We start from the raw sequence: 24846 nt of genomic DNA, 5'->3' as shown, positions 1-24846 counted from the left end.
TTTCAGCATTTTTCCTGCGACAGCTAGGACTGCTTTTATTTCTTGGTTTATGTCTCCCTTCTTTCTTGAATAGTGGAGTCACATTCACTTTCCAATCTGATAACATCTTGGCAGAACAGAGAGAATTTTGTAAGATTAAAACCAATGTGACTGCTATCTAAGCAGGCGCTTCTATTAACATCTTAAGATGAAGTCCATCAGGACCTGTGGACTTGTCAGCTTTTAATTCCATTATTTTTCTTGATAGCTCTTCCCTGTAGTCGTAGTTGAAAGGGGAAGACAAATTGAAAAGTTAATTTTGGTATATTACCTGTATCCTTTACAGTGAAGGCAGATACAAAATATCTGTTTGTTTCTGTTTTTTAAAAACACTTTACATTATTAATTCCCTGCATTGCCCAGCATAGGACCAACAGTTGCTAACTATTTTTATATGTAAAAAATTGTTTTATTGTGTTATTATATGTCTAGCTAGCTTTCTTTCATTCTAATTTCTTTATTTAAAAATAAAATGACTAAAGACTATATTTTTCTAATGTGCCACTAATTTTCATGAAATTTTAAGCTTTATCTTTCAAATCCATTAATCTTTAACTGTTTTAGTGGGTCATGGATAGTGTGGCTTTCTCCCGAAACTTTATTCCTCAATGGAACATATCAGTATTAAACTTGTTGAAATATTACCTTAAATGTCAGTAACTGTATCTTTATTGAGCCTTTTCATTAACCTAAATTGACAGATTACATTAGCCAGTTCTTGTCCTATGCTCATATTTGCTTCTACTTAACTTTAAAGCACTCATCTTAGTTCACTGCTCTCTCACACAAATGAAATGCAGCATTTAATTATGTTATTACCAATACTACCTAGGGGTGCCCTTACTATGAAGCCATTAGATAATTCTGTCTTGTTGCACAATTGAATCTGGAATAGCCTGCTGTTTGGTTCTAGCATGTGGTGTTCTGAGATACAGTTCTGAATGCATTCTGTGAATTCATGTTCCAGGCTACCTTTGCTAAACTCATTCAGTTTCCAGCACCTGTCCGTCAACTAGAAATTGCAAGTGTGTTAGAATGCGCCTCACTTGGCTGGGTGGGTGCAGCTCCTACAACATTCCAGAGAGTTGATACCATCTAGGGTACAGAAGAGACAGTTCACTTGTTTGGCATGCCATCCAGCATTTTGACATTCACTCATATTACCACTGATGTACATTGATGAGATGCCCTGCAGTAATTTGTCAAGGCTCTTTCAACAGCACCCTTCAAACCTGTGATTTCTACCACCTATAAGGTCAAGGGCAGCATATTCATGGGGACACCACTGCATTAGATTTTGCCTCATTCTCATGCCATTCTGACTTGGAATTATGTTGCTGTTCCTTCATTGTCACCAGGCCAAATTACCAGAACTCCCTTTTCAACAACACCTTGGGTGTCCCTACATCAAAAGCCTAATGATGTTCCAGAGTGCAGCTTGCTATCAACTACTTGAGAGTAATTAGGGTTAGGCAATAAATGCTGTCATGTGAGCAATGCCCATATCCCCCCACAAGAAATCATATTCATCTAATATATATGTAGATTAAAGCATCCATAATTGTCACTGTACCGTTCTTTGTCCAGCCCTTCATACCATGTAATTGCTGTTCAGGGGTCCACAAGCTAATACTACAAGTTACTTCCGAGCTTCAATTTCTTACCTTTACCTAGGTAGAACCTATCTTTATCTTTGGGACTAAGCTTATCTCTCACTGTTGCACTAATATCAACCTTCATTGACCAGACAATAAAATGTGAGGCTCAGAGAGGTCCAGGCCCGAAACGTCAGCTTTTGTGTTCCTGAGATGCTGCTGGGCCTGCTGTGTTCATCCAGCCTCACATTTTATTGTCTTGGATTCTCCAGCATCTGCAGTTCCCATTATCACTTCATTGACCAGAGCTGCCTTTGTGTCTTATCCTAGCTTCCTGACTGTTGTGTGAGAGCCCCAGGAGACTGGAGCAGCCTATTGACACTATCATGGAACTGCGCATCACTGAACATAAATAACCAAGTGTGGTCAGAGTTAAAATAATCTAGCAAGAAAAATTGAGAGAGCACATGGAGATCAACATAGGAAGATAATATTTTGTCTTTACCTTGTGTAACTATAAGATTAGAGCTTAGTGTAGTTATAATCACCATGTATAACAGTATTTTGTATGAATATATAATAGCCTTCCTTTTGAAGTTTGAGCATGAAGATAGTTCTTGATTTTTGCTTTCTCCTCGAGCAGTCGGTCTTGACCCAAACTGTGTTACGGAGCCAGGCCAAATAAAGAACTTCCGAAATGTCATGTACCCTTAAACATTCAGGTCCCAGTTTTTGTAATCTTGTAGCCATGTTTCACAGTGATGATCAGATCATATATATTATTTCCATTTGGCCTGTTAGTTTTTCTGTTTTGTTGTGGATGCTCGGTATATTCAGATGCAGAACCTTAAACTCTATTTTTCTTGTTTTTGCAGTCTCTGGCCTTATCTGCTGACGTACTCCTAAGTTTCTATTGTGTCCATTATTGTCATTCTCTGCTCTGATCAGAACTCTCCTTATTGCTACCTTGCTCTTTTGTCTTTTTTTAATTTATAAAGTATTCCCACACTTGATCCCTCATCCCCACTATTTCGTTTGCTACCTTCTCCGTTGCCCTAGTTTCTAACTCATCAAAACACTGGTACCAGCATGGTTCAGGCGAAACTTGTCTGAACAGTATATCTCTCACTTTTCAATGTACTGATGCCTGTGTCCCAAGAATCAAACCTTATTGTTCTCACAACAATCTTTGATCTAACATGTAAATCTCTAATCTTAATTACTCTGTACCAGGTAGTTAGGTAGTTATCCAGAGATTATTGCCCTTGATGTTCCACATTTAGTTTAGCCTCTAGTTTCTTCTCTGTCAGCAGAAGCTTTTTCTCCAGTCCTAATGTGTCATTTGTACCAATTCTGATGATGGCCACTGCATCCCTTCCAGTGCAAATCCTGAATCTAGGCAGTGGGTAGGCAACACAGTCATCAAGATTGCTCCTCTTGGCTACAGAGAACTGTTTGTCCTGATTCTACTGCCCCCTACTACTACTGCATTCCTATTGACTCCCTCACTTGAATGGATTGTAGTATGTTTGGCTTATTCATTCACCTTGCAACCCACACTTCGGTTAATGCACATTGCAAGCATCTCAGAACTGTTTCTTATAATTTCTTCACTTCTACATTCATTGATCCCTTTACCCCCTGACTTGCAGTCATACTCTCCTGTGCCTGACCAGTGACCTGTTCTAACGAGTGTGACTTCTGATCAAATTCTCCAGTAACCTCCCCTCCCTAATGTGTCTGTGTCTACAATTTGTCCTTCGGCTCTCTTACTCAGCAAAAGCTACATACCTTGCAGGCATTCATTCTTGACCTGTTTGTCTGGGCTCTCAGGTGTTGGAAATAATATTTTTCAATTGCAACACATCATGTGTGTCTAGATTAAGTAATTTCTTTTAGTGTTTAAATTGATACCTCTAATTGGCTTGTAAGTACTCAGAATCTACTCAGAAATATTGGATTTAATTTCAAAAAGTACCAAGTGTCCTCAATGTACCATAAAACCTAGGAATAGGCTGTTCAGCCCCTCCAGTCTGCTCTACTATTCAATAGGATCATGGATGATCTGGTATTCTTCGTGTTCACTTTCCTGCCTTTGCCTGTAAACTTAGATTTTTGACCAATAAGAGAATCGATCTATCTCAGCCTTAAATTTACACAAGGAACGTCTGAAAAAGTCACACTTACTAATGTGATCCTGTAGAGGGGTATAATTTTAAACATCTGGCATGCAGACATTTCCTATAATTGAGAACAACTCCTTTTATATTGTAAATAAAAACCGAAAGAACTGAGGATACGACAAATCAGGAACAAAAACGAAGTTGCCGGAAAAGCTCAGCAGGTCTGAGTTCTGAGGTGCGGTCACCGGGCCTGAAATGTTAACTCTTTTTCTCCTTCACAGATGCTGCCAGACCTGCTGAGCTTTTCCAGCAACTGTGTTTTTGTTCCTTTTATATTATCCTGTATGTTGTTGCCATTTGCATACAAATCAACTTGCAAAGGGGTTTAAGAATAGAATGATTGTTCATACATTTATCAGCTATGATCATTCTGATGAGTTTCAGATTATGTTTGGACACAAGTATAAATAGTTATTTTATAAAATACGTCACTTTCATTGCTTAAATTAGATTACAGCATATTCATGGTCTCAGTAGATGAGTTATTCTTTGTGACGTTTGAGTTAGCATTTAGTGTTTCATCTCAGTATCCGCTGAGCAGAGCAAATCGGTTCCTATAAAAGGGGAGGAAGAGAACTTTGGTATTTAAAGTTGAAGATGCAGTTTCACATTTAAACTCATGTAATAAATCTGGTTTTATTGTAAATCCCATTACTTTGTAGTTTTTCTTTTTAAAAATAATGTGCTATGACTTTTTGTTATGTTAAAGCATATGCCAGCTAATAGTGTGTTGAGTAATTAAGGAGTTGTATGTAAAGAGCCTAGTGTTTTGTCCTTTATTCTAGAACAGTGATGAAGTAGGCAGAGCGTACCTTTGAATTGAGTGTCTTCCTCGGCCTCTTCAGCTGGTAGTTAAATGGCTTGAGTCACATGTTGGCAAGAGCAAATAAAGATGGGAAATGCTAGTACCTTGCTGGATGTAAATCAGAGGTTTTGTAATTATTTCCTGTGCTATCCAGGGGTTGTCTGCAGTGTGGTTGAAACCCATAATGTTCTGGCTTGAGTGTAAATGCTACCTCTGAGCCATTGTTCATTCAAGCAGTCTGAAATCCTTGAGGTGCAAAGCCAGTCAACTAAGGACTGATTAGAAAACGGGTGAACAGATTTGCGCCGGATATTGACAGACATATAAAATATTTTGTTATTTTAATCTTGCATTTTTTAATCATTATTGGCTCTTGTTTTTGGGTGTCACAGTGTATGGTGATTATATTAAACAATGAACACTATATTTTAAAATAATCTTACCAATTAATTTGCATACAGTATTAGTATTTTTTTGCATTCATATTTAATTTCACCTTTTCAGGACAAAGTAGACAGTATTCAGTTCTCCAACAATGGTGATAGGTAAATATTTACTTGTGATTATTATCTCATGAATATGATATTAATATGGTCTGTTTTACAACCTGACTTTGGAAACTCTTCTAAAGGATTACTAACATGTATGTATACATCTGCTTTATTGGTTTCTCATCGTAAAATTTCCATTATACTAACTGTCTTTGTTCTAAACATATGCCAAGTTCTAAATATTGACAATTCTGTTAAATACTGACTGAAATTGTTATAACTTCTTTAAGACTTGGAGAAAAAGTAGAAGAAATGTCATATGTAGAACAATTAAATTTAACTTTGTCCTATTAGTGAATCTGATCACAATAATTGCCATTCACGACCTTTGTGGTCAAGCTCTGCTGCAGTTTCAAGGCATACTCCATAGCTGCCACCTCTCTGTGAATACCCATACTGCTTTCATTTTGAGAGAAGAGCACAAGCAAAACTATATTTCTCTTTCATTAGTTAAAATTTAAGATCTGTTAACTATCTTCAAAATATCTCTGTCTTGGTTTCTGCTGTTTCTTAACCAAACAGCATGTATTTTTCATGCATGCGAGTTTGTTGCTTAATCTCAAAAGAGCAATGGTTAAACTTGAAATTAGATTTCCATGTGATTTAAAAATGATTAATTTAGAAATGTTTCAATTAGAATAGAGATATAAAGTTATGTATTTCAGCCATTATTTTCAAAGTTATACTTTGCTAAGTTCTAAGGACCTCAGTAATCTATAAACTTGATTTAAATAAGTTTGTTGAGAAATTATCATGTATAATAGCGAATGAGTCTTACTAAAAAGAATTATTAGGAACTGGTTGCTTTAATTTAAAGTGGCTATTTGCTCCATTAAGCCAGTCACCTCTATTTTTAAACGGTGCAGTGAAGTCATTCATTGACTTGTTCAGTACGTAGTTATCCAGGAGCAAAAATATATTTATTGCTGAGATTCTTTTAAATTTTACGTTTTTATTGTACATGTTTGAATTATTTAACTGTACTTCGAAATAAACTAGTTACCAAGGTTTTCATTCACCAAATTTTGTAAGATTCTTTTCAACAAGTGCTATTTTAAAATTTATAATCTTATATATTCAAGAGGTTCATCCTGTATATGTTGATATGAGTGTTTGTTTTATATGAAACAGATTGGTCAGTGGTAGCAGAGATGGAACAGCACGGATCTGGCAATATCAGTATCAAGAGTGGAAAAGTATCTTGTTAGACATGGGTGCTCAATTGCCGGGGTAAGTTGTCACGTGCTAATTTATTTACAAATGATTTTCATGTACATAACAGAGATGACCAGAAGTTGAGATTTGATTGTTGTGTAGAATATAACTGTACAGTGATTTGTAGCCCAGTTTTGAAGAAAGGGGCTTAATGAAACTTCAAGGAGATTTAAAAATGATTATGAACTATAGAAGGAAAACAGTAGAAAAATGAAAGGAGATTATCTTTGAGATCTGTAACAGTCTAAAACTTGAACAAACCATTCAAAAGCTGGTGTCATTTTCTGGTAGTAACAAATTTGAATGTATTCTTGATGTCTAGAAATATTGATGCTGTGACATGTAGTTTGTTACTTTATATTGTACAGTGTGATGATGATACTGTGGCTTTAAAGAGGGATATTTTATCCTTTTTTCAAACAAAGGAAGGCTGCGACAGATATGTGTAGAGCTGTCTGCTCAAAACCAATAACTTAAACTTCTTGTGAGGTCTTGGGTTTTATTTAAAGTTAAAACAGCCTGAATGGGTGGGGTCAAGCTCCCACAGAACGGGGTTTTAACATTTAGCATTCTGCAGTTGCTGGGGTCTTGAAGATGCATTTTGAATTAATTTTATTAAATTAATAAAAGCTGGGGTTCTTTTCCTCCTGCTAGAATTGCATGTGAGACCATTTGTTTTACTGAATTTATCTTTTCCAAGGGTGTGTTTATGGGACGTTATTGTATTGGAACAGTTAATTAGTTTTATAAAGTGTGTTTTGCTTAAAGTTGAATAGTTTGAGCAATTAAATTGCATCTGGAAAGCAATGCCTTACATTTAGCCTAGATCCTAACTTTTTATTATTTTAGAGCTACCTTGTTAATATATTTTGAGGAGATTTGGTCTGGTCCAGAACAAATTAGGAGCTCTTGTCAGGATCAAAATCCTTAATTCCAGGTAGGGTTCAGGATTATTGGACTAAAAGTGTTGGCGTTTATTTTGTGTTTGCATTTGGTTGGTTTAGTAAGGTGTACCTTGTGTAGTTAAGAGTTTGATGGAGTGGAGGAAGTCATTTCAGGAGTTTTGCAGAAAGTGAGTGGGATAAAGCTTTTGGAATTGGCAGACAAGCTGGAGTTGGGATTGCTCAAAAAGGAGAGGTAATTGCAGCGATAGCTTGCCATTTATGATTGCCAGAAATGCTGTCGGAATCATTGGAGATGGTTAAAATTCAATTGCAAATGAAGCGGCTTGAACATGAGAAAGAAATGAAACAGTTTGAACTATTATTGAAAGCAGAAAGAGAGAATAGCACTAGCAGAGGAAAACAGAAAAGGAAATACTAATCCTGGCAGAATGAAAAGCAAACAAAAGGAAACCCTAGCTGAAGAAAGGGAGATGGAAAGAGATTTTGAACTTCAGAGGTTGGAGCTAAAAACTCGAAGTCGATTTAAAATGGTGGCGGTGGCGTTGAAGTGTACAAGTAGTGATAGCGATGGAGAGCAATCCAAAACATAGCAAAGGCCCAATGTGGATCTATTTAAATATGTCCAAGTGTTGTCAGAGTTTGAGAAGGATGCAGAAGCCTTTCTCATTTATTTTGACAAAGTGGCTAAACAAATGAAATGGCTGGTGACAATGCGAGTATTATTGATCAAAAAAATGTTGGTGGGTGAGGTATTTGCAGCGCAATCAGAAGAGGTGTCTGGGGAGTCAAGGAAGTGGGGGGAGAAAAACTAGTTTTAGTGTATATGAGCTAATACCAGAAACCAACAGACAACGTTTGAATAATCTAAGGAGGGAACCTGGTCAAACGTACATTGAGTTTGAAGGATAAAGGCATTAAACATAGACCAAACAGATGACATTCTTAGAGAGACGATTATTTTGTAGGAGTTCAAATGTTGTGTAGGAGTTCCTGATGTTGTGAAAACTCTTGGAAGAGCACAGAGTTAAGACTGCAAGATCGTCTGCAAAAATGTCAGATGTTTGAGTTGGCTCATAAATCAAAGTTTGGCTTCTGACATGAATTGTAATGTGTGAGAGTTAGAAGTTGGAGAAAAGAGAAATTTGCAGGTGATGAGAGAAAAAGAGATCTCAGAAGACGGTTTACCACAGGGTAAAAAAGAAAACCCACGAGTGGGGAGAAGCAAAGTAAAAGAAAGTTAAGATGTTTTGAGATCTGGGAGCAAGTTGGTCTTCAGTGAGAGATGAGATATGTAACTCAGAAGGAGTATTGCCAGAAAAAAAATGTGATAATATGTGGAACTCGTGATGAGAAGAACTGTTTTCCATGATGTAAGTAAGGTTGGAGAGTTTGCTGAAAAGTCCCGTGGTGGTAGGATTAATATAGATGTTCTCAGTTCCGGAAATGCAGTTTGCCTTTGGTAATGATGCAGTTGGATCACAGATGGGAGTGAAGCCTATTGTGGTTGAAAAGCCAGTAGAAGATTGGACAACTGAAATGTTACAGGAAGGACATACTGGGAGTTTCCCTGACTCTGTGGTAACAAGGTCACAAAGCTGTAGCTGGAAACAGGAGGAGAATGAAGATAAGAAAGTTCAAGTTCAGTTATCAGAAACAATATTTGATAAAATGGTTGAACAAAAACAAGAATAGGTGGAGGACAAAGTGGATATTTTTAGTTAACAAACAAACAGAAGAATCAGAGTGTGACATCCTGGAATACAATCTTAAAAATGAAGTCTTAATGAGGAAATGGAGATCACCACACATTCAGGCAGATGAGAACAGAAGTTCATCAACCTCTATTATTGGTAGGTTATATAAGGGAGGTGTTGTGGGTAGCACATGAATTACCATTTGGAGATCATTTAGGAGTGAAGAAAACCAAGGCCAAAATACAAAAACAATGTTTTGGCATGGACTGCGTTTAAAAAAAAAAAGGCACTGGTTAAAACAGGGTGAAGAACTAAGTTCAGTTGATTCTGAATTGGACATTCCTCAATTTGAATTGGACAATGAGAAAGTTCTTAAAATTTGGAATAAATGATTGAGTTACTTTCCAGAGAAAAATTGAGATGACTTGAATTAATTATTACAATCACATGGGGAAATATGTGGAATAAGTTGGGAAGTATAATTTGATTATGCATGATACAGATACGAGCAATGCTGTTCCAATTAAGTAACGTTCTTTTTGACTTCACTGTCTAAAGTTGGCACAGGTTCAAAAAGAGATTGCACGCTTGTTCAAAGACAATATAATCTAAGTGAGTTGCAGCGAATGGAGCTCACCCTATGCTAAAACCAGATGGTACCCAACAATTGGGTACCATCATAAAGTCAATGTAGTTAAAAAATTTGATTTGTATCCTATTCGATATTTAGACGACTGCATTGAGAAGGTGGGACAAACAACTTGTGTTTCAAAGTTAGAATGACTCAGAGGATACTGGCAGGTACTTTTATCCAAAAGAGTAAAGGAAATTTTGGATTTTGTGACATTGAATGGACTGGACTGGTTTAATATCATGCCATTTGGTATAAAAAAAGTACCTGCCACATTTCAAAGACTAGCCAACAGAGTCATTTTGGGATTACCCAATTGTAAGGTGTGCATCAAAGATCCGGTGATTTTTAGTCACGTGGAAGGAACATTTGGAACATCTATCAGAATTGTTCAGTTGATTTCGGGAGGTAGGATTGGTGATAAACATGGCGAAGACAGAGTTCACAAAAGCCCAGGTCACATTCCTGGGCCATGCCATTGGACTGACATAGGTATCCCCAAGGGATGTGAAAACAAAGGTTTTGCGGAGTTTCACAAAACACTGATGAAGAGGGAGGCGCTATGATTCCTGAGTGATTTTTATCACAAGTTCATATTGGATTTTAGCAGTGTTGTTGTTGTACTGATTGACTTATTGAATAAGTGCAGAAAATGTCCGTGGATGGAGGAGTGTTCGAAGGCATTGACAGCCTGCAATCTGTGTTAACCACTGCCCCAGTGTTAGCCACACTCAGTTGTGCAAAGCTATTCAAGGTGGCTATTGATACAAATGATGTGGATCTTGGTGCTGTATTCTCGCTAGAAGATGATGAAAAAATTGACCTATTGGATATTTTTTCAAAATATTGAATAATCATCAACAGAAATATTCCACTATTCAGAAGGATACCTTGAGTTTGTTGTTGGAGTTACAACGTTTCAACATTTATATTGCCAGTAATTTGTCTGATACAATTGTGTATATACTGATCATAAATGTTCCCCGAAACTTTAAGATATTAAGGATAAAAATTCCGGACCATTTAGTTGGAGCTTATTATTGCAGCCATTCAATTTGGAAATTATACTTGTTGCAGGACAAGAGAATGTAATTGCTGATGTGTTGTCGCGACTTTGAAGGAAGACAGAGTCATTCAGTGACAGGAAACAACGGACTGAAACAGACTGTAGTAGTCAACATTTGCCTCCTAGCATATAATGTAACATATATATGTATTGTAGTGTACTAATAGAGTTAGGCTAAAGATTTTTTTTAAAAGTCAAGCCAGTTTGTATATTGATGGTTGGTTCATTTTTATGGTGGGAGGTGTGATGATACTGTAGCTTTATGAGATGTATTTTGTCCTAACTTCTTTTTGTAGAAAGATTGAGACAGAGGTGCCAGAGTAAGCTGCTTAAAGCCATTCAAGTAAACAGTTTGTGAGGCCTTTAGGTTTTTAAAAAAAATTAGAAATTGGAACAATACAAGCAACCTGAGAGGGCGGAGTCAAGCTCCCACAGAACCAGGATTTTTAGTTTTATCTTTCTGCAGTTTCTCGAAGATGGAAGCTCTCATTCCTCTCTTTCTTACAGCTAAAAACTGAGATTCACTTCCAGCTGCTAGAATTTACTGAAGTTGGCTTTGCCAAAAATAGGTTTACGGAATGTAATGATATTGGAGCAATTAATTAGTAACAGTTAATATTATATTTTTTGTTCGGGATTTCAATAAAGTTACAGTTAAGCCATTATTTTCTTTCTATTTTGTCTGTATTTTAACTGTAGTGTAAAAGTAATGTTTTGCTTTAAGTCAAGTGGTTTGACCAATTGAATTGCATTTGGAATGCAATGACTTGCGCTTCTTTAAAATAAGAAAAGGTTAGGGCCTAGCCTATCTTAACATATTTTGAGGGAGTTTGGTCCATCACAACACATTTTGAGGATATGGTGCTTTGTACAGATCTTTAGCAAATGCCAAAAACAGGAAAGGTTTATTAGCTTCTGTCAAGAGAATGACTTTTACTTCTTGAATTTTGTTTCTATCTAATTTCCAGATTTGTCATTTTTCTTTGTTTTATGGTTATTATAAATTACTTTTTTTCCTCAAAAAGTTTCATTTTAGCCTTTTCTCAATGTGCAACTGCTTGTTGTCTACTCCTTAGAATCACCTCCTGTCCAGGGGACGATAAGGTTGCAAAACTTAAAGTGACAATGGTTGCTTGGGATCGTCATGATGACAATGTTATCACTGCAGTGAATAACCATACACTAAAGGTGTGGAATTCATATACTGGACAGTTGCTGCACATCTTAATGGTAAGTGGTATCCAACAACTGACAAGGCATGGTTAAAATATGGAGTTACGTCAATGACTCAGTGAATGATTTGGTGCTGCCATGCTTTTCTGAAGCTCTGAAACTAACAAAGCCCATCTGCTGGGTTTTGTTCTTAAGATAAATTAAAGCAAAGTTACTGCAGATGCTGAAGATCTGAAATATAAACAGAAGCCTAGAGAAACTGATCAGACCTGTGGCAGCATCTGTGAAGAGAGAAAAGCCATGTTAATAGTTCAATCCTGATATAATACGTCTGAACTAAAAAGTTTTAGGAGGCACAAGATATTAACTTTGTTATATTGATATTAACTCCCTCCAAAGATATGACATGCTGAGTTTATCCAGCACTTTGCTTTTATTTCATTTAATTAGGTTGTTTGTTTGAATTTCAGCTTTGTAGTAAGGTTTAAGATCAAGAACATAATGTCTTACATAACTTAGAATAGGTATAAACCCATTGAGGTTGCAGTCTTAGCAAAGCTATCGGATGGTTGGAATCTGGTGGCCTGCTGTCTCACTGCAAAGAGAAAGATAATGGGATTTGGTAATTTCCTTCAGGCCAGTTCGGATTCATTGATGGAGTCCTTGGAATCACAATTTGTAAATCTGAAGAGAAACTGAAACACAACCTGTTTTAAAGGCCAAAGAGCAGAAAATATTGTCATGCCTATGTGTGTGCACCTGAAGTTGCCTTATTTGGAAAGCCTTGAATATTGTCACAATGAATGGTGTAAAAATCTTGATTTATATTGCCATCATGAAAGGTTTTTAGTGCTTTCATACTACCATGTTAATGAGCATGGGATACTGGAATACTGTTAAATACTGTCTCACTTTGTCCACCTCTTGCACATTTTCTCCCTCAAGCTCCTGTTCTTTGGTTTTGCTTTATTTCTAATCTAACCTGTTTATTTGTTAACAGTTCTTTTTCTGCCTCTTCAAAATGCATCATTTCCTCCTTAATCCCAGCTTTCATTTTGATGGTGGAAGAAGCAGAAGAAATTAAAAGAAATTAGCCTGAAAGAGTGAAGATTTTAGCCTATTCTTGAATTGATTATTAGAATTTGTTTGATCTGATTAATCATACAGATTTGACTGGGTTAATTTTTACTTCCAAGCAAAAATTATTCTGTGGCAGAGTACATAAACTGCTCACCCTGATTATAGCTGCAGAAAGTTGTGTTTTTCACAAGTCAGGATTTCGTACAAAATTTCGACTGAACAGTAGATGTCAGTGATGGCTTAACTGATAGCATTCACCTCTGAGCCATTAGATTGTGGGCATAATTTCTCTCCAAACTGTTAAGCATATTGAAACTTAACACTTCACAGGCGCTATCAGAGGTGTTGTGTGTCATTTGAAGTATTAAACATGAGGTCCATCTGCTAATTCAGAAGATGATAAGTTACATAACACTGTATATGTAAGATTGAGGAGTTTTTTCAACACCCAGCAAATATATATTAACAAAGCAGATTAATTACAAATTCGGCTGCTAGTTATCTAGATTTTCAAAGATGCGAGCTATTTTGACTTCAAAATGGCATCTGTGATGCACATGACATTTTGGTGAGTGATTGGCAGGCTTGCAGGAAGAGTTTACAGACAATACACAAGAGTAGGCAAATTATGTAGTCATTAGTGCATAATGCTAACTTGACACTAGTTTTCTCACATTGGACTCAATAAGTGTATCTTAACATCCCATCCTTTTTGAGCAACCACTTTTTCAATTTAGTTACTGATTTATTTTGGTTAGCTGTTGCTACAATTACAGAAGTGTTTGATTTCTCAAGTGCTTTTAAAGTTGCTGAAGTCCATGAAATGCTGAAGGACTTTGTCCTGACTTCAACTTTCCTATGCAAACTATTCACTTCTAGACATAGTTGCAGCAGCATCCAATTCCCTTGGGCAACAATATGGCATGGAGAAAAAAAGAGAGGTGATGCAGAATGTCTGAAGCTGCTGGATGAAGGAAGAAGTAGAAAGCTCTCAGCAGGAACTATACCCAGTCCAGGGAATAATTCCTGTACTTGATAAATTGTATTTTGACATCTGCATGAGTAAGGGCGTCCTTAATGAAATTTGTCAACCGTTTCAGCTACAGCTCCAACTACAGAACCGGGAGAAGTCAACTTTGTTAGTGGCTGCAAAGTTGAATGTAATTATGAACACTGATGTGTTGGGCTCCTTCCAGGCTGGAAGAGGTGATATAAGCATCGTCTCCCCAGTTTGTGATCCACTGTTGCATGATTGAGACCCTGTACTTTAAGAGACTTGAATATATTTCATTCTCCATTGCCAGAGAGAAGCGGGGCAACGAGCATATGGCTTCACAAAATGTGCAGGGTTCCATTTACTGCATGTATGTCACCTTCTGTGCACTGCCTGTCAACTCTGAGATGTACTGCTACCGAAAGGGATTCCAGTCCCTCAACATCCAGCTGGTGTGCGACCATACACAGCCTGTCATGCAGGTCAGTGCCTGGTATCCTGGCAGGAGTCATGATGTTTCGATTTTTTGTTTCTTACTTGTTCATGGGATATGGGCATTGCTGGCCAGACTAGCATTTACTGTCCATCCCTAATTGCCTTGAAAAGGTGACAGTGAGCAGCCTTTGGAAAGTGGTGCAGTTGTGGAGTGTAGTACATCTAAAGTGCTGTTAGAAAAAGAGTTCCAAGATTTTGACCCCAGAGCAATATACAACCGAGTCAGGATGTTCTGTGGCTTGGAGGCAAACTTGCAGGACGGAGTGATCCTATGAATTTGCTGCCCTTGTCCCCCTGAGTAGAAGTCAGGGATTTGGGTCAAAGGAGTTGGTGAGTTGCTGCAATACATCATGAAGACAATACAAACTACTGCCACTGTGTGCTGGTGGTGAAGTTAACATTTAGATTGATTGATTGGTGTTATGGGAAACGTTGATCTGTTCCCAGATTCTTTCAGCCCCTCCAAACCTGCCCTTCTATTTAATATGATCATGGTAGATCATCCAATTCAATACCCTGTTCCTGCTTTCTCAGTATTTTCTTTGATCCATTTATCTCTAAGAACTATATCTTCTTTGTTGTAAGCGTTCAATGTTTTGGCCTTTTCAGTTTCCTGTGGCAGAGAATTCCATAAGTTCATCATTCTCTGGATAAATAAAGTTCTCTTAATTTCTGTCCTCAAAAGTCTACCCTTTTATCCTTGGACCGTAAATCCTGGATCTGGAATTCAGGGGCTGGATGCCCCTGTCATGAAACCATCCTCACTGTATCTGCCATATCAAAAAACCTTGTTCGAATTTTATAGATTTCTGAGATCCCCCCTCATTTTTCTTCGCTCCATTGAATATAGTCCTCAATGTGCCATTCCAGAAATCAGTCTGGTAAACCTTCTTTGCACTCCTTAGGAGCTAGAGCTTGCATTCTCGTATGACGAAATGAAAAGCTGTGCAAACACTCAGTGTGGTCTTAGAAATGCCCTTACAGTTGCAGCAAGTTTCAGTCAAGTGGGCTGTTCTGGATGGTGTCACGCTTCTTGAATGATTTTTGCAACTGCTGTCCAGGAAAGTGAGAAATGTTCTGTCTTGACTTTTGACTTGTAGTTGATGGATTGGCAATAGACAGAGAGGAAGTGAATTGCTTGCGCAGGATTCCTAGTCTCTGAGCTGCTCTTGAGACCACAGTGTTTATATGCTGGTCCTGTTCAGTTTCTGGCCAATGGTAATCCCCAGACTTTAGATAAGGGAACTTTAGATAGTAATTCTGCTGAATGGTGAGGGGAATTGGTTGGATTCTTGTTGGAGACAGTCATTGTTTAGCACTTGGGTGCCATTTATCATCCCAAGCCTGGATTTTTTCCTGCTCTAGATGTACATAAACATGGACTGCTTCAGTGTCTAAGGTGTAACAAATAGTATTGAATGTTGAGTGATCAGTGAATGACTTCCACTTCTGACCTTGTGATGGAGGATGATCATTGACGCACCTGAAGATTGTCGGGCCTAGGACATTTCGAAGAGCACCTGCAGTGATATCCTGGGACTGAGATGATTGATCTTCAACAGCCACAACTGTCTTACTTTGGGTTATGTATGACTTTAAATGGTGAAAGGCCTTCCCTCTATTTCCAATTGGCCTAGTTGGATCTAATTGATTCTCTGAGTCAATACTGTCTTGACGTCAAGGGCAGTCATTCTCATCTCACTTCTTTGGTGTATTGGAGCTGAGTGGTCCTGGTGAAATTTAAACTAAGCATGCATGAGCAGGTTATTGTGGAGTAAGTGCTGCGTGACACATTTGTCAGTGATCCCTTCCATCACTTGGTGATTGATTGGACCGGACCTATATTTCCGAGACGTTTGGAAAATGAGATGGTTTTACTAAGAGTAGATGCTGGGGAGTGGAAAGTTTTGCATCCTACCCTTTTTATTTGTTATTTCACAGGTTGTAGGTGTTATCTAGGCCAAGATTTTTTGTTATCTGTGAGTGTTTTAGTGTCAATTACTTTGTGGAAGAAAAATTCCACAGGCCCTCCGCACTTGGGTGAAGACGGTTCTCCCCCATCTCCCTTACTCAGCAGGGGAGGCTATAGATGGCCTTGCTGGACAGTATCGAGCAGAATTGGCCCTCGAGGCTCTGCTTTATACATCTAGGTACAGCTAGATAGAATGGGTTGAGAGGGAAGTGGAGGAGGCTAAGGTTGGCAAGTGCAGAATATACCATTGCGCTTATGTGTTGTGTCAGGAGTGGTATCTGCCAGTGAAGTGTGAATGAGTGCTGATTTTTATTTTGCAACGTCCTGATACAGGACTGCAGGGTTGTCTTCCACAGTGTCACTGCCAATCCCTTGAGGTAGTGCCTCCATAATCTGCCTGATTAATTGATAGATGGATTGCTGGTCTACAATAACACCCTGTAAATATCACTGAACATTAGTATTGCAGCTATGTTTTCACTAGTCTGAGCTTGCATGGCAGTAAATTGAGCCTGTATTGCTTGTGTTTGTACTTGCATTATAGCACAGGTATTCGATGCCTTCTTATTTTGCAATTGAAGATGAGGTGTCAATCATCAGATATTTTAAACTGACAGGACCAATGAATTGGAGCATAAAGCCAGTGCTGATAAAGAGAGGTAGTCTTGTAAAAAGTTGGTGTATAAACCCTTCATGTTTCTTGTTTTTCACCCAGGGTCAGTGGCAGGTCTATATTTCTTTGCACAGAGCAGTCATTCACTTTCTGTAGCCTGCTACATTGTGTTCATCTGAATTCACGGCAGCAGAATGCTGTGTGACCTTGCCGTCTAGCTAGCTGACTGTATACCACCCTTCATTTTGCCTTGGTTGCAGGCTGCTAGTTAGACACTTCGCTTCAGTTTTATCCTCTGAAGTGTATGTGGTTTCAGTATAGGATTTGTTAGCTGCAATTGTATGTGATGAAGATTCTTCAGTGTTGCTGTTCCACCTCTTACTATTCTATGGCTGCTTGTACAGATTGGAGTTTTTGGGTATTCAAAATAAGAAAGACATGGACAAGAGTATGGTGAGTGGAGGCAATGAAATCAATGTGTACATGCTTACACAGTTTGCAGGTTGTAGGTAAAGAGACCCCAGCTGGTCATTTTCCTGCTGACCACTGTCTGTCTGCTGGGCCAAAAATCTCTTCACAGCTGGTTCGGTCATGTCCCTGGTTATGCATTTCTTTTCTGTGCTGCACTGACAACGATGCATCACGCAAAATGATAGTTAACCACTGCAGCTGAAACCATGTGCTCTAACCTGGCTCAGGAGCTTCACTCTGGAATGGCTAACTCTGCTTTACTTCTTCCAGAGGAAAGATGTTGGGTAGAGAACGTGTCCAACTCACTACCTCTCTCTTTTTTCTGAGCTACTTTCTCAGTTAGCTGAGCTTTTTGTTTCTGCTCCCCTCTTCCAATTCCTTTGTAAGCAGTCTGCCTCAAGAGGTCACAGCCATTGGTGACTGTTTCCCTGTTGTCGGTGTTAACTTCTGTCATCTTTATTTCCCATTTGTCCATATTCACCATAGTTTTCACCATACCATAGGGCTGCTCTCTCATTAGAAAGATAGAGAGACAATTGGTGGTGATTTAACCTAAGGGCTACCATGCTTCAGGTGAGGGCAGACATTGAGAAGGAGAGTCCTTCGAGATAACCTTGGCTGATAATGGAAATTGAATCCATGTTGTTGGCATCACATTATTTGATAAAGGAACCATCCAGTGAACAGAGCTAAGCCTGAGCTAAGGTCGGCTCAGGGCAGGGGAAGAGACCAGACAAAAAATTGAAAGTTCTAGGAGCGGGGCTTTTATAATCTGTAGCGATCGGGGGATTGGGCAGCACGAGGTCTGGGAAGTAGGTGGCCTCTTCAGAAGAACTAAATGCAAGTAGTAAGGTAAATTTTTCTTTTTTGTGTTTGAAGTTTGTTTTCTTGATCAGAAGTTTTAAAAAATGTTCAAAAGGAAAAGGTATTCAAGCTCCTCCAAGAAATTTTCAAAATAAATGATTTTCCTGAGATCATTGAAACCAAAACACCAACTTCAACTCACAAACAGAAGGTGCAAATCAGTGAGGTTTTTACTTCTTGTGAAGCTGACATTGTCCTATGCACTATTTCCTCGAATGTTGGAGCGAGTTCAGCACTGGAAAAAATGTGGTAAGATTGGAAATTGGACTACCTAAAGGGACGGACAGATTGCCTTATTAACTTAGAACAACAACTTGGTATTTTACAAATTTGAGCTGAAATACCAGGAGATTGCATGCTCCACCTTCTCACAGACAGCAAATAGACCAGTTCTGATATGTTGGAAGTTCTAATTTATAATATCGTACTTGGAGTAAAGATCAATGTATCTCTGCATTCTGTGCAAAATGTTCATGGTTATGCCGCAAAGCGTGCACCAATTATTTACAGGTGGCGCAGCAAGAATTTAAATTTGTAGAGAGCATTAACTAGGTCATTACAGAAACATTCCTAGATCAATTGTATAAATTGAGTTTTCCTATGTTGGTATTAGATGAAAGTGAAATCACCACCGTCCTACAACACCATAGGGCTGCAGTCTCGGAGAAAGATGACTGATGGTATTTTAACCCGAGGGCCACCACAACCCAGGGGAGGGGAGAGGCTGTGAAGGAGAGTAACCGCAGCTGGTGCAGGAATTGAACTCATGTTTTTGTTGTTACTACATCACAAACCAGCCAAGCAGCCACTGAGTTAACTGACCGCCTTGCCCCACCCACTTAGACAAAAGCACTGATATTCAGTGCAACAAATACTGATTTTATTGATCACTTTGACGAAAATCTGAACCTGTTTGCAAGACTGCCTTTGCAGAAATTTTGAAACTGACTGCTCTCACAATAGAGACACAGTTGCAAGCAATCAAGCAACTTAGTTAACAGTGACCCTGGTTTATAGAGGATGGCGATATTTACTTCAGATGGAGATTGTTATGCTTGGAAAGAAAAACTGAGAAGAAATAGTGTTGTAACGTGAAGTCAAGCATTGCATTGCTTTTAAAAGTTTTGGAATAGATGGTGCATCAAAGCAAGGTTCAATTATATATGATATTGAAACACTTCTAAGAACAACACATAATGATTAGCAAATCACCTGACCAAAACTTAGTTTAAAGAACTCATCAGTCACCATGTGATGCTGTGGGATTTTGATCACTAAATGAAGTGAGTTGGCTGTCAAGATACTTGATAAATGCACTTAGTGGCAAAAGTTGTAGCCAGTAGTTATTGGTGCACCACCTATCAGTCTGTAGAACTCTACTTTGTGCTTAGAGTTGACTCTACTTAATGCTTGTCGTATTTTTGCTTGGATTGCTCTTGTAATCTGAGAAGCGATCACTTGGCTTTAATGACCAGTTCATCACTGTAACATGTACCTTTAAACCGGTCAGCATTTTACTGCTCTTGCTTCCCCTATGTTGAGAGTGTAACATTGTAAGCGTCACCTCAAAGTATGCTCCATTTTGATTTTGTACTTTGCCAGGGGCGGGGAGGTGGTGGTGGTGGTGGTGTCAGAAAGTGTCATGTTAATTAAGTTAAGGAATTCTTCATTTTTATCTTGGTCTGTAGAATGGCTGATAATCTGAGGGTGATATTTCTGCTTTGAATGATGAAGCTTCAGAATTTCTATTTTAACCCTGAACTTTATTGTAGTAAGCATTGTTTATTGAGCAAACTGTTCAATTAGTTTTGGCGAAAATCGGGTTTAGCTGCTATCCATGCTTTCATCTTGGATATCTTTCAGGCAAAGTTTGTTCTGAAACAATGATTTAGCTATGCGCGTCATGGAGTAGCAGTAAAGTTTTAAAAAATCTATTTTTTTTATCCTTCCCTGGTTATGATGTTTGAGGCTGGTTGGCACCCACCCTTGTTAAAAGCTGTCAGTAGGCAAACATGGTCTGACTTGGACATTTTGCTGATAGTGTTATCAAGGCGCTCGTGAAACTGGTCCTTTTGTGTCTGTTGTGGAGCATAACTATTCAGGAGATTAACTGGTCTTGTTTAAGCTGAGAAACAGAGGAGAATGTATTCTGAACTATTTAGGTGGTTGATCATTGGGATTAGCAAGTGTTTACAGTGAAGCCTGCCTTGAGTTTTTAGCTCTGAGCTCCTCATCCCCTGCCAGTTGAATGCCTTCCTCTGTGATCCACTTCTTGTAGTGAAGTTTGCTGTTGGTCATTAAATTTCATGTTGATATCACTATCTTACATGCATGACTAACCAGCTACATGATGTCTGTCCATGCTTCTGACACACAACTTGCCTGTCACTGTGTTGGTATCTTTAGTTTGTTAATTTTATTGTATATTTGCTTGGTGTGATTGGATTCTGTCCGCTGGTTAAAGTAGTGACTTTGAAGCACCTATTGAAGCAGATAGAATGTGGGAACTGCCCAACGAGAGGGCTGCAGTGGGTGACCAATGGATATTATCCCCCTCAGCATTAGAAGTAACCTGTGGCAGCAGTTCTCTATATCAGTTGATTGACTTACCATTCATAGCTATGCCTATGGTGTGTTAACAAAACCAGAGGGTTCTGTCTATGGCATAAACCTGTAAACAGTCTATGGCGACTTCAGGGTGCTCAACCTTGAGGGTATCCTTTTCAACCCCATCCGTTGGTTCAAGGAATTCAAAACAATTTGACACCAGCTTAATTATAGAAGTTATCTAAATTGTCTCATGTTTAGACATTAAAATGAAATGAATCACTGAAGATTTGAAACAAAAACAGAAATTGGTGAAGAAACTCAGCAAGTCTGACAAAGTAGAGTTTTTGACTCCTTGCTGCAGATGCTGTGGACCCGCTGCTTTTCTTTCTTTTTTAGACATAATTGTTTCTGGGCTTCAAAGTAGATATTCTGTCTGAGTAATTCTTTTAACCTGCATTTTTGTATGTTAGAAAATAAGAACTAGAAGCAGGAGTAGGCAATTCAGCCATATGTGTCTGCTCTCCCATTTAACATGATTGAGAATGATCCCATTTTGGCCTCAGCTCCACTTTCCTTCTTGATCTCTGTAATCCTTTTAACCCACTATTAATTAAAACCTGCTTATCATCTCCTTAAATTTATTCAATGTCCCAGCATCCACCGCACTCTGGAGTAGTAACTTCCATGACACTTGATAGAGAGAATTTTTCGTCATTTGTGTTAAATCTGTTATCCCTTAGTCTAAAACTGTGACCTCTTATTCTCGCCTGCCCAACAGAGGAAATATCCACTCTAGGTCTACTTTTTCAATCCCTTTTAGTATCTTGTAAACTTTAATTAGATCTTCTCTTATCTTCCTCTTTAAGATGAGCCCTTTCAACTCTGGAATTAAAGTGAACTTTCTCTGAACTGCCTCCAGTACAACTACATTGTCTACAAAATCATGAGGGGTATAGACAGGGTGGATAGGAAAAAGCTTTTTCCCCAGAGCGGGGGAGTCAATTACTAGGGATCATGAGTTCAAAGTGAGAGGAGGAAAGTTTAAGGGAGATATGCGTGGAAAGCTCTTTACACAGAGGGTGGTGGGCGCCTGGAACGCGTTGCCAGTAGAGGTGGTAGACGCAGACACGTTAGCGTCTTTTAAGGTCTATTTGGACAGGTACGTGGATGGGCAGGGAGCAAATGGACACAGACCGTTAGAAAATAGATGACAGGTTAGACAGAGGATCTTGATCGGTGCAGGCTTGGGGGGGTGGTCAAAGGCCCTGTTCCTGTGCTATAGGTTTCTTTGTTTCTTTACATTCTTCCTCATGTAAGAGGATTAAAACTGTATTAAGTACTCCAGATGCAGTCTGACCATTGCCTTGTATAACTGCAACAGCACTTAACTACTTTTACTGCTGAAGGAAAGAAGTATAAATGCCTTAGTTACATGCTGTACCTGCATCTAGCTTTGTGCAACTCATGCACGAGGATGCCTAAATTCCCCTGTTTTGAAACATTTAATCTCTCAATTTATATAATTTGCCTTTTAATACTTATAACCAAAATGGATAATCTCTCACTTATGCGTGTTAAATACCCATCTGCCACACTTTGTCTCATTCACCGAACCTATCCACATAACATTTGTAAATTTCTTATTTCCTTCATTGCAGCTTACTTCTCAGCTATTTTAGTGCTATTGGCAAATTTGGCTTCTCTACTTTCTAGATATTTTATAATCAACCCATTCAGAAGTTTTATTACAAACCACTGAAGCAAGTGGGACTTGAATCTAGACCTTTAGGCTCAGGCGTAGGGGCACTACCTCTGCACTGCTAGCACTAATCATGCATCCAATATCATTATCCAGTACCGTTAATATAGATTGCAAATAGTTTGGGCCTAAAGTTGTGGTACCCCGTTCGTTGCAGCTTGCCGACCAGAGAATCCTGTCTCCGATAAACTATAATGCCACACCCCTGTGTCATCCTACGTTGTGTATTAACCTTTTGCGCAGCACCTAGTCAACTCCCGAGGTACCCAAAGAACAATGTTAGTCCTTAACTGTAAGTTAATTCATGAGTGTCAGGCTGTGTCAGTGTGCTGATGGACCTGTGTCTTGTATTTCAGGGGGCCAAACCTCCACAAAATTCTTCTGAAGTGTCAGCCTGGGATCACGGGCCTAGTTTCTGCATGTCACCATGCTGGAGAATCCGATTGAATTGTTTTGAAAATGGTGATTGTATTTTGCATTTACATTGACTGTAGCCTCTGAAAGTAAAAAGATCAATGAAGGCAAAGCGGTAGACGTTGCCAATATGACTTCAACAAAGCATTTGACAAGATTCTGCATGTTAGATTGGTTAGTAAGGTTCAATTGTTAGAAATCCTGAGTGCCTGTAGGGGAAGAAACATCAGCCTATGAAGAGAAGAGATTGTTCACTTTTGTGGCAATTTTGAGTGAGGTGAGGGCCATACCCAAAGTCTCGGCTTGAGGAGGGACATTCGCGAGTGCTAGATGTTGATTTAGTTATTTGGGGTCTTGCCTAAGTGGAGGGTGTTGCTGAGTTCCAGTCTCAGCCAGTGGGAAAGAGGATTCATGGGTTCTAATCTTTCTGGGGTAGGTGGTGGGTCTGGTCAATGGTCACCCGTGGAGTCCCAGTGGAATCTGGGCCTCTGTCTTGCTTGAAAGGAGTGTTGGAGGGGTGTTGGGTCTGAGTGTTGACTGAGGGGATTAGTGTCAATTCCAGAGTCTTGGCCAGGGGTTGAGGTTGCTAGACCTAAGTCTCAACCAGCGGGTAAGTGGATAATTAACCCAATGTTACTGGAACCGAAATGTGGTGCTGTTCGGGAATCAATACAATAGAGACATCTCGGTATTTGTGAATAGGAGTAGGTGTGGTCCATTCAGCTCATTGCATCCACTGCACTATTCAACATGAGCTTGTCTACGCCTCTCTAAGCTATACTTCGACTCTCTTTCCATACCCATTCGCACCATGAGTTTCTGGGAATACAGAAACATAAAAATAGGAATAGGCAATTCGACCATTCAATTTTTCTCCACTATTTTATATGATCATGGCTAATCCTTTACCTCAAGTCTATATGGTTACTTTCTGTCCCACACTGCCTTTAATATCTAAAAGTTCATCGTTCTCTTTCTTGAATATACTCAGTGATCCTGCCTTATCAGCCTTCTGTGAAAGCAAATTCCACAGATTCATGACCCTCAAATGCAGAAGGTTCTCCCCATCAAAGGCCCAAATTGCCTACTGTGTATTATGAGACCTAACCCTTTCTTCCAAATTTCGAAGCTAGATGAAATCACTGTATCCAGTCTGTTTGGCATTGTCAGAAATGTATATACTTAAATGAAGAACCCCCACTCCCCATCCAAAAATCGCACAAACTTCCAGCGAATACCGGTCCAGTTGATCTAATCTCTTAAAACCCAAAAAGAACTAGGGATGCTGTAATTCAGAAACACAAACAGAAATTACTGGAAAAGCTCAGAGATAATGGGAACTGCAGATGCTGGAGAATCCGAGATAACAAAAGTGTGGAACTGGGGAACACAGCGGGCTAAGCACCATCTTAGGAGCACAAAAGCTGACGTTTCGGGTCTGGACCCTTCTGGCAGCATCTGTGAAGACCATCAGAGTTTATGTTTCGGGTCTGGTGACCTTTCCTCAACTGCACTGGACCTGGAATATTAACTTTGATTTCCCTGCACAGATGCTGCCAGACCTGCTAAGCTTTTCCAGTAATTTCTGTTTTTGTTTCTGTTGTTGACCCAGTCTTCTCTTGTCTGACAAAACTGCCAGCCCAGAATTCAGTCTGGTGAGCTCTCACTGCGCTTCCTGTACAGCAAGTATATTATTTATTTAGTAAAGAAATTAGTTCTTTGATTACAAAGGGGACTGAAGGGAGCAGCAGTAGATTCTGAGATTGGTGAAGTGGAG

General features: G+C 38.9%; 1 protein-coding gene across 3 annotated transcripts in view; it reads left to right on the top strand.

Annotated features, from left to right (window-relative positions):
* The window catches only part of LOC125456751 (bromodomain and WD repeat-containing protein 3-like), a 180380-nt gene that overhangs the window by 45509 nt on the left and 110025 nt on the right, over positions 1-24846 (top strand). For all 3 annotated transcript variants that reach the window (XM_048540134.2, XM_048540133.2, XM_059650165.1), the window contains 3 exons: positions 5127-5167; positions 6305-6403; positions 11761-11914. In XM_048540134.2, the coding sequence (XP_048396091.1) occupies positions 5127-5167; positions 6305-6403; positions 11761-11914 (294 nt within the window). The remainder of the gene's footprint in view (positions 1-5126; positions 5168-6304; positions 6404-11760; positions 11915-24846) is intronic.

The sequence above is a fragment of the Stegostoma tigrinum genome, chromosome 12 (assembly GCF_030684315.1).
Source record: "Stegostoma tigrinum isolate sSteTig4 chromosome 12, sSteTig4.hap1, whole genome shotgun sequence".
Classification (NCBI taxonomy): domain Eukaryota; kingdom Metazoa; phylum Chordata; class Chondrichthyes; order Orectolobiformes; family Stegostomatidae; genus Stegostoma; species Stegostoma tigrinum.
Note: the sequence above shows the minus strand (reverse complement) of the source record. Positions and strands in the feature narration are given on the sequence as shown.